The sequence below is a fragment of the Coregonus clupeaformis genome, chromosome 5 (assembly GCF_020615455.1).
Source record: "Coregonus clupeaformis isolate EN_2021a chromosome 5, ASM2061545v1, whole genome shotgun sequence".
NCBI classification, from domain to species: Eukaryota; Metazoa; Chordata; class Actinopteri; order Salmoniformes; family Salmonidae; genus Coregonus; species Coregonus clupeaformis.
Genome location: NC_059196.1, coordinates 22,265,691 through 22,275,368, shown reverse-complemented (window position 1 = coordinate 22,275,368; position 9,678 = coordinate 22,265,691). Strand labels below are relative to the sequence as shown.

Sequence of the window (9,678 nt, the reverse complement as noted above, 5' to 3'; positions counted from 1 at the left end):
AAGTCATAAAGAACAAGAGGCATGAAACCAGAACCAGAAACAACCCCTAGCACCTATACCTCGTAGGCACAAGGTGCATGGAGCCACAATACTACCAAATCTGATTCCTATGATCATAGTCTATACCTTTTGCAGTGTTCTAATAGTCTAGTGTACTATACAGTGGGGAAAAAAAGTATTTAGTCAGCCACCAATTGTGCAAGTTCTCCCACTTAAAAAGATGAGAGAGGCCTGTAATTTTCATCATAGGTACACGTCAACTATGACAGACAAATTGAGAAAAAAAATTCCAGAAAATCACATTGTAGGATTTTTAATGAATTTATTTGCAAATTATGGTGGAAAATAAGTATTTGGTCACCTACAAACAAGCAAGATTTCTGGCTCTCACAGACCTGTAACTACTTATTTAAGAGGCTCCTCTGTCCTCCACTCGTTACCTGTATTAATGGCACCTGTTTGAACTTGTTATCAGTATAAAAGACACCTGTCCACAACCTCAAACAGTCACACTCCAAACTCCACTATGGCCAAGACCAAAGAGCTGTCAAAGGACACCAGAAACAAAATTGTAGACCTGCACCAGGCTGGGAAGACTGAATCTGCAATAGGTAAGCAGCTTGGTTTGAAGAAATCAACTGTGGGAGCAATTATTAGGAAATGGAAGACATACAAGAACACTGATAATCTCCCTCGATCTGGGGCTCCACGCAAGATCTTACCCTGTGGGGTCAAAATGATCACAAGAACGTTGAGCAAAAATCCCAGAACCACACGGGGGGACCTAGTGAATGACCTGCAGAGAGCTGGGACCAAAGTAACAAAGCCTACCATCAGTAACACACTACGCCGCCAGGGACTCAAATCCTGCAGTGCCAGACGTGTCCCCCTGCTTAAGCCAGTACATGTCCAGGCCCGTCTGAAGTTTGCTAGAGTGCATTTGGATGATCCAGAAGAGGATTGGGAGAATGTCATATGGTCAGATGAAACCAAAATAGAACTTTTTGGTAAAAACTCAACTCGTCGTGTTTGGAGGACAAAGAATGCTGAGTTGCATCCAAAGAACACCATACCTACTGTGAAGCATGGGGGTGGAAACATCATGCTTTGGGGCTGTTTTTCTGCAAAGGGACCAGGACGACTGATCCGTGTAAAGGAAAGAATGAATGGGGCCATGTATCGTGAGATTTTGAGTGAAAACCTCCTTCCATCAGCAAGGGCATTGAAGATGAAACGTGGCTGGGTCTTTCAGCATGACAATGATCCCAAAAACACCGCCCGGGCAACGAAGGAGTGGCTTCGTAAGAAGCATTTCAAGGTCCTGGAGTCTCCAGATCTCAACCCCATAGAAAATCTTTGGAGGGAGTTGAAAGTCCGTGTTGCCCAGCGACAGCCCCAAAACATCACTGCTCTAGAGGAGATCTGCATGGAGGAATGGGCCAAAATACCAGCAACAGTGTGTGAAAACCTTGTGAAGACTTACAGAAAACGTTTCACCTGTGTCATTGCCAACAAAGGGTATATAACAAAGTATTGAGAAACTTTTGTTATTGACCAAATACTTATTTTCCACCATAATTTGCAAATAAATTCATTAAAAATCCTACAATGTGATTTTCTGGATATTTTTTTCTCATTTTGTCTGTCATAGTTGACGTGCACTTATGATGAAAATTACAGGCCTCTCTCATCTTTTTAAGTGGGAGAACTTGCACAATTGGTGGCTGACTAAATACTTTTTTTCCCCACTGTAACTAGTGTTATAGTATCGCCACTGCACACTACACACTGCCCTATCCCACCTGGACAAGAGGAACACCTACAGTATGTGAGAATGCTGTTCAACTACAGCTCAGCGTTCAACACCATAGTCCCCTCCAAGCTTGATACTAAGCCCAAGACCCTGGGTATGAGTACCTCCCTCTGCAACTGGATCCTGGACTTCCTGACAGGCAGACCCCAGGTGGTGAGGGTAGGCAACAACACCTCCGCCATGCTGACCCTCAACACGGGCCCCCCCCCCAGGGGTGCGTGCTCAGCCCCCTCCTGTACTTCCTGTACACCCACGGCTGCGTGGCCACACATGACTCCAAGCCTACAGGGAGGAGGTTAGAGCCCTTGCACAGTGGTGCCAGGAAAACAGCCTCTCTCTCAACATCTGCAAAACCAAGGAGCTGATCGTGGACTACAGGAAACAGGGGGAGGAGCACACCCCTATTGTCATCGACTGGGCTGCAGTGGAGAGAGTCAAAAGCTTAAAGTTCCTTGGTGTGCACTTCACAGAGAACTTGACATGGTCCAATCACACCACACCACCGTGGTGAAGAAGGTGCAGCAGGCACCTGAAGAAATCTGGCTTGAGCCCTCGATCCTAATCAAGTTCTAAAGCTGCACAATCAAGAGCATCTTCATCGTCTGCATCATCACCTGGTACGGCAACTGAACCGCCCTCAACCGGAAGGCCCTAAAGAGGGTGGTGCAGACGGCCCAATAGATTACTAGGGCGGTGAGCTCCCTGCCCTCCAGAACAAGTACACCAGGTGGTGTCTGAGGAAGTTCCGAAAGATCGTCAAGGACTCCAGTCACCCAAGCCACAGACTTTTCACTCTGTTACCATCTGATAGCTTTTACCACCAGGCCATCAGACTGCTGAAAAGCTAAACCTAGCTGTCTCCCTGCACAGACCTGCACCATAGAGACTATTTGCACTCTTATAAAAAAGGGTTCCAACAGGGTTCTTCAGCTGTCCCCATAGGATAACCCTTTTTAGTTCCAGGTAGAATCTTTTTGGTTCCAGGTAAAACCCTTTTGGGTTCCATGTAGAACCCTCTGTGGAAAGGGATTCTACATGGAACCCAAAATGGTTATACCTGGAACCAAAAAGGGTTCTTCAAAGGGTTAACCTATGGGGACAGCCAAAGAACCATTTAGGTTCTAGATAGCTCATTTTCTTCTAAGAGTGTATATGCACCTTAGAAATTATTTGCACTGACTACACACAAATGTACACACAAACACACACACACACACAAACACCCATTAACACACGCACTCAGAACTCATACAGACACCCACTCACACATAGGTCAACACTGCTGTTCTAATATATACTATTGATTCCACTACCCAATTTATATTTATAAATACAGTGTAAATACAGTCCATTATTACTATGCATACTACCTCTTCTATTACTCCAACTACATGTTATTTTTGACTTGACTCTTTTCATCGTTATTATTGATTAATGTACTGCATTGTTGAGGGAGCTAGCACATATGCATTTCACTGCACCTTTTATACCTGCTGTAAACTGTGTATGTGACAAATACATTGGATTTGATTTGACTCATGTGGCTCTACTTCGGCTGTTGAAAGGATCTATTCTAGTGTTCAGCGGCTGCTCAAATGACCTGAAAAAAGATGCCACAAAGAACATCAATGTGGCACAATGTAGCGTGGGAAATGCTTAAATCTAGAATCCTTAAAGGTTACATCAATTTGTGGACTTAGAAATTAATGATATAAACAGTGGTGGAAAAAGTACTCAATTATCATACTAGAGTAAAAGTAAAGATACCCTAATAGAAAATGACTCAAGTAAAAGTGGAAGTCACCCAGTAAAATACTACTTGAGTAAAAGTCTAAAAGTATTTGGTTTTAAATATACTTAAGTATCAAAAGTAAATGCAATTGCTCAAATATACTTAAGTATCAAAAGTAAAAGTATAAATAATTTCAAATTCCTTATATTAAGCAAACCAGACGGCACAATTGTCTTGTTTTTTTTATTGGCGGATAGCCAGGGGTACACTCCAACACTCAGACATAATTTACAAATAAAGCATTTGTGTTTAGTGAGTCTGCCAGATCAGAGGCAGTAGGCATGACCAGGGATGTTCTCTTGATAAGTGTGTGAATTTGACCATTTTCCTGTCAAAATGTAACAAGTACTTTTGGGGGTCAGGGAAAATGTATGGAGTAAAAAGTACATTATTTTCGTTAGGAATGTAGTGAAGTAAAAGTAAAAGTTGTCAAAAATATACATAGTAAAGTAAAGTACATATACCCCAAAAAACGACTTAAGTAGTACTTTAAAGTATTTTTACTTATGTACTTTACACCACTGGATATAAACCCATTGATTCTTGAAGAATATAACTTATAAAGGCCTCATGCGCTTAGTTCAATTGTACCCCATCAGAACCCCAAATGTAAGCTTGTTTTACTGAAATGTTTGTAAACAATGTAAATGTAAACACACCCTTTATCGCCTCAAAACATGGTTAAAACTATAATTTTTATATAATGGATGGTCAGTCCTAATTGAGGGTTGCTGGTATCAAATCCTAGATGCCATTGCCTGCCATTGTGCCCTTCACCAAGGCAACAACAGCTCCCAGGTGCCACCTCTCCAAAACCTGGATGTGTGTCTTTCAGAGGGGTTGGGTTAAAAGCGGAAGTCAAATTTCGGTTGGACCTTGTGTGCAATTTACCAATAAAGTGATCTTAATACATTTGAGAGTGGTTATATTTATCCAGGCCCATCGCTCAGCTTTTTACTAAAACATATGCGGGGTAGCCGCTTTGTTATTGTTTCAATTAAGGATTCTAGCTTTAATAAGGCTCAAATGCGAATCTGTCTACAACACCCAATAGAATAAAAGCCAGGTGAACGTCAAAGTTTTACCGTAAATCCCAAATGACACCCTTTTCCCTTTGTAGTAGACTACTTTTTACCAGGATTCAAAGCGCAATGTAGGGATAGGGTGCCATTGGGACGCATTTTTAAGTACGAAACATTTCGGGAGATTTATTTTCGTCTTGTTTTTTTTTCTGTTTACCATGAACATTTTTGTTATAAAGAGTAATATAAAAAAACACATAGCAATCAAGTTATTATGCACGGTGAAAGGTGCATTTTGGAGCACATTCATTGCATTATCACAGTTAATGTGTTGCTGACTGTTTACATCACATCAATTAAAACGCTTGTCAAGCACCTCTTGATATGTATCCAATTCTTAATTTACGGAAATGAAGGAATTCCAATGATGTAACGCTTTTGAAACCTTCACGTTTGCTTTCGATTTGCACTCTCCCGGCACTATAAACGAAGACAGGCTTATCATTTGACATCACAGTAAGGTGAGTAGACGTTCTGATTTATTTAACCTAACATTCAATGTATGTATCCAATTAAATATAACTCACTATAGAATCTTCGAATCTTAAAATACAATGTCTCTATCTCAGGTTAGGTAAGGCAAGGTGCACTTCAGGTGACACTAAAATACACTATAAAACAGATATTATGTTGGTGGGAAGGGGGAAACGAGGTATGCTGGTGAATAGTAAACCTCACTAATCTAATTTGTTCAGTGTGGTTGAATCTCGAGCCGGAGTGGGAAAATATTTCTTTCCGACCTCAGAAGCCCACATAGGTCCCTCATTAAAATGTGTTGGTGCAATTTCACACATACCATGTGTGATTTCCAGTTTTTCATGGTAAGACGCCAACTTGTAAGAATCCTAGAAAAGATTTAGGCTAAGTAATATAGCTAAGCTATATAGCTCAGAGATATTTGTTTCATTCATGCATATCGCTTTTGAGAAGTTTCCATTGATGAAGGAGAGCGGTCTCCAATGAAGGTAGCCTACCTGTATCTCAGTTTAAGTGTGTAGTTCTTCATTAAAAATAATGTGTAATTTAATATTGGTGGGGTAGGGGGTTCACTATTATATAACATTCATAATATTAGTAAAACAAAGTAAATCACATTATCTAGGCTACATGCCTCCACGTTTCGCTTTAGGTTTCTATTTCTCTGTTGGGCGTCAGCATCACTAGACAAGGGAAGGCAAGGACTCTGGGCTTTGGAGTCAAGATGATACCCTATGTTGCGTTGTGCAAATATTGTAAGTATTTTCCTTTTTCTTCAACACATCTGACTTTAGCTTAGTTATAATGACAAATTGACTTGTGGTCAAAGTTCATAGCCTATATTTTTGTTCATTTTAAGAATTTGTAAAAAAAATGCATTGTTTCAGGGAGTCCAGACATACATTGAGCCTACTATCAAAATAACAAGTACTGCATCACCTTATGGGGCAATGCAAATACAATAAAAAATTAGAGTATCTATGTCTAATTGCAAAACAATAACTTCTGCTTTTGTAAAAACATGTTGAATTCCTACAACTTATTGGAAAGTCGAGAAGGTGATGTTGTTCAGGAACATTCTAAAAGTCATTCTAGATCTAGTTTTGTGATTTTGGTGTGAAAATAAGAATAGCCTAGCAGACTGTATGCCATTAATGTATGTTGCATCTACTTTAATAATATATCCCTCTGTAGCCCTTTAAAAAATAAATGTGTACATGTTTTTTTTATATTGTAAGCCTACAGGCCTATTAAACATTTACTTTTGCTCTTTTCCAGTTCCTGTCACTATAGTTGTGATCATAGTTTTCAGTGTCAATGGATACATTGAGGATCCTCTTTTTGAGTGCCTGCAAGATTCAGACTATGGCGAACTCCTTGAAATTGTGGACAGAGGTCTTCCCTTCACAAAGACACCTCATCATATTGCCATCATCGGTGGTGGTATTGCTGGACTGACTGCAGCAAAGTTTCTGGAGGACGCAGGGCACAAGGTACAGTGTCTTTCATAACATTTCCTGTATCAATGTCAACACAATTAATATCATTGACATATGCTAATTTACGTACGATTTACATACTCAGAAAGGAATTTAGTGTCAGTATTGTAATTATCTGGTTATGACTAATAATAGGCCTACTGATATCTTTTGTTTTTTTGGACAAGGTGACTTTAATGGAGGCGAGTGGTCGAATTGGAGGACGGGTGGAGACCTACAGAGATAGAAGAGAGGGATGGTATGCAGAGCTGGGTGCTATGAGGATCCCTAGCTTTCACAAGTAAGGCCTATTGTCCTACCACATGAAATAGGTAGCTACCTCTTATCCCCTGTCTTCATATGTTATTTTTCAAAAGAGGTCAAGCATCCTATCTCAAATGAATCATTATCTGATACTGGTGCATATCCTATAGAGTTACATATGAATGATAGCAGGTGTTTACTTTAACCATCAATACAAAGTTAACTATGGCATTTTTAATTCAACAGAATTATTTTATCATTTGCATCAAAAATGGGCCTTGGACTGAATCCATTTATCCAGGATGACATCAACACATATTACTATGTGAACGGGTTGCTGCAGAAAACATATACGGTTAAAGAGAACCCAGACGTGCTGAACTATCCCTTGACTGACAAGGAAAGGGGAAAATCGGCTGGTCAGCTCTTCGACTTGGCCCTGTGGAAGGTGTGTGCAAAGGGAGGGAGGCTCCATACACAGCATTAGACTCCTGTGGTGGAACACTGTAATATGTTAAATGTTATGTTATATACAAGTATGTGTCACATAACACAGTTATAACAAATCATTTATACAAATTATTTGTTGTAGATAAGGGATGATATGAAGACAGCTGGCTGCGAGGCCACGTTGAGAAAATATGACTCGTACTCAGTCAAGGTAAGAAAACACTTGGTTGCTTATAGGTAACCATCAGACAAGATACAGGATTATTGTCAGAGTCTAAATTGGTATGCACTTTGCCACTTTCCTTACTAGAAATGGGAATGAATGTTTTTATATGTCTTTATTCAGCCATTTTAATGAGTGTTGTTTTCTGACAGGAGTATCTAGTGAAGGAGGGGAACCTGAGTCGTGGTGCCCTGCGCATGATTGGAGATATCCTGAACGAGAACAGCCTCTTCTATGCATCACTTACTGAGATGCTGTATATTCAGTCAGATATCAACGACAACACTGTGTAAGAACACCACTATGCACATCTAATCAAATTAGACATCCCGCCCTACATCTAGTGTTTGTTAAGTAGTGTATTAAAGTAGTGTTATGTTCTGTTTTTCAGCTATTACGAGATCACTGATGGGTTTGACCATTTACCGAGGGCATTTTACCAGGCCCTCAACTGCACCATCCTTCTCAACTCCAAGGTCCGACTCATCAGTCAAACCAGCAGCTACGTGACCGTATCCTACCAGGACTGGCACAATCCATCCTCCCTGACCAACCTCACAGTAGACTATGCCCTTGTGACAGCTACAGCGAAGGCCACCCTCTTCATGGACTTTCAACCCCCGCTGTCACCCCAGAAGATGGAGGCCCTGCGGTCCGTGCACTACGCCAGCTCCACCAAGGTGGTCCTCAGCTTCAGCGAGAGATTCTGGGAAAAGGAGGGCATCAAAGGGGGGAAGAGCATCACAGATCTCCCCTCTCGTTTCATCTACTACCCTAGCCACAGCTTCCCAGGCACGGCTGGGGGGGCTCTCCTGGCGTCCTACACCTGTTCCGATGACTCCACTCTGTTCCAGGGGGTGAGCGAGGATGAGCTGAAGGCCTTGGTGCTGGATGACCTGGTAAAGATCCATGGGGAGGCTATACGTCCGCTCTGCACTGGAGGGTTGGTGAAGAAGTGGGGGCTGGATCCTTTCAGCCTGGGGGCTTTTGCCATTTACACCCCTTACCAGCAGACGGACTATGCCTCAGACCTGTTCAGGAATGAGAGCAGGGTCCACTTTGCTGGGGAGCACACGGCCCTACCTCATGCTTGGATTGAGACTGCCATGAAATCTGCACTAAGGGCAGCCAGGAACATCAGTAACCTGGCAGAATAGACATCTGGGGCCTGGGCACATCGATTGTATTTTGAATAGCTTGAGAAGCCATGATCGGAGGTTGAATGTTGACAAACTAAATGACGAAATCCAATGGCCAAACCAAAAACGTATATAATGTTTTTTTTTGTACTGTCTGATGATCTTCTCTACTCAATATGAATGGCACAACATGATGAGAGGAGTGTTGACGAAATGTTCAGCAGAACTGAAAAGGTTTACTGGGCTACTTATCCATACCTTTTCCCATTTCTAATCTGTATTATTTTTGTGTGTACAGTTTTTTTTTATGTGGGGGGGTAGTTCAGCTTTAATATTGCAGATTGATTGTAACATCCATCAATGTAATTGTCTGCATTACTTCCAATCCCCCATATGTTTTTTCTTCTTCTCTCAAATAAAAAAAATATATATATATATATATATATATATATATATATATACATATACATATACATACATACACATACATACATATATACAGTTGAAGTCGGAAGTCTACATACACCTTAGCCAAATACATTTAAACTCAGTTTTTCACAATTCTTGACATTTAATCCTAGTAAAAATTCCCTGTTTTAGGTCAGTTAGGATCACCACTTTATTTTAAGAATGTGAAATGTCAGAATAATAGTAGAGTGATTTATTTCAGCTTTTATTTCTTTCATCACATTCCCAGTGGGTCAGAAGTTTACATATACTCAATTAGTATTTGGTAGCATTGCCTTTAAATTGTTTAACTTGGGTCAAACGTTTCGGGTAGCCTTCCACAAGCTTCCCACAAGAAGTTGGGTGAATTTTGGCCCATTCCTCCTGACAGAGCTGGTGTAACGGAGTCAGGTTTGTAGGCCTCCTTGCTCGCACACACTTTTTCAGTTCTGCCCACAAATTTTCTATAGGATTGAGGTCAGGGCTTTGTGATGGCCACTCCAATACCTTGAC

At 40.9% G+C, this 9,678-nt stretch overlaps 1 protein-coding gene across 1 annotated transcript; it reads left to right on the top strand.

Moving 5' to 3' along the window:
• Nucleotides 1–4,479: 4,479 nt before the first annotated feature.
• LOC121565117 (L-amino-acid oxidase-like) lies at nucleotides 4,480–9,066 on the top strand. Its single transcript, XM_041875991.1, has 7 exons — nucleotides 4,480–5,919; nucleotides 6,443–6,657; nucleotides 6,831–6,943; nucleotides 7,153–7,354; nucleotides 7,499–7,567; nucleotides 7,732–7,868; nucleotides 7,971–9,066. The coding sequence occupies exons 1-7, from the start codon at nucleotides 5,889–5,891 to the stop codon at nucleotides 8,734–8,736; spliced, it is 1,533 nt and encodes a 510-aa protein (XP_041731925.1). The 5' UTR covers nucleotides 4,480–5,888; the 3' UTR covers nucleotides 8,737–9,066.
• Nucleotides 9,067–9,678: the final 612 nt, after the last annotated feature.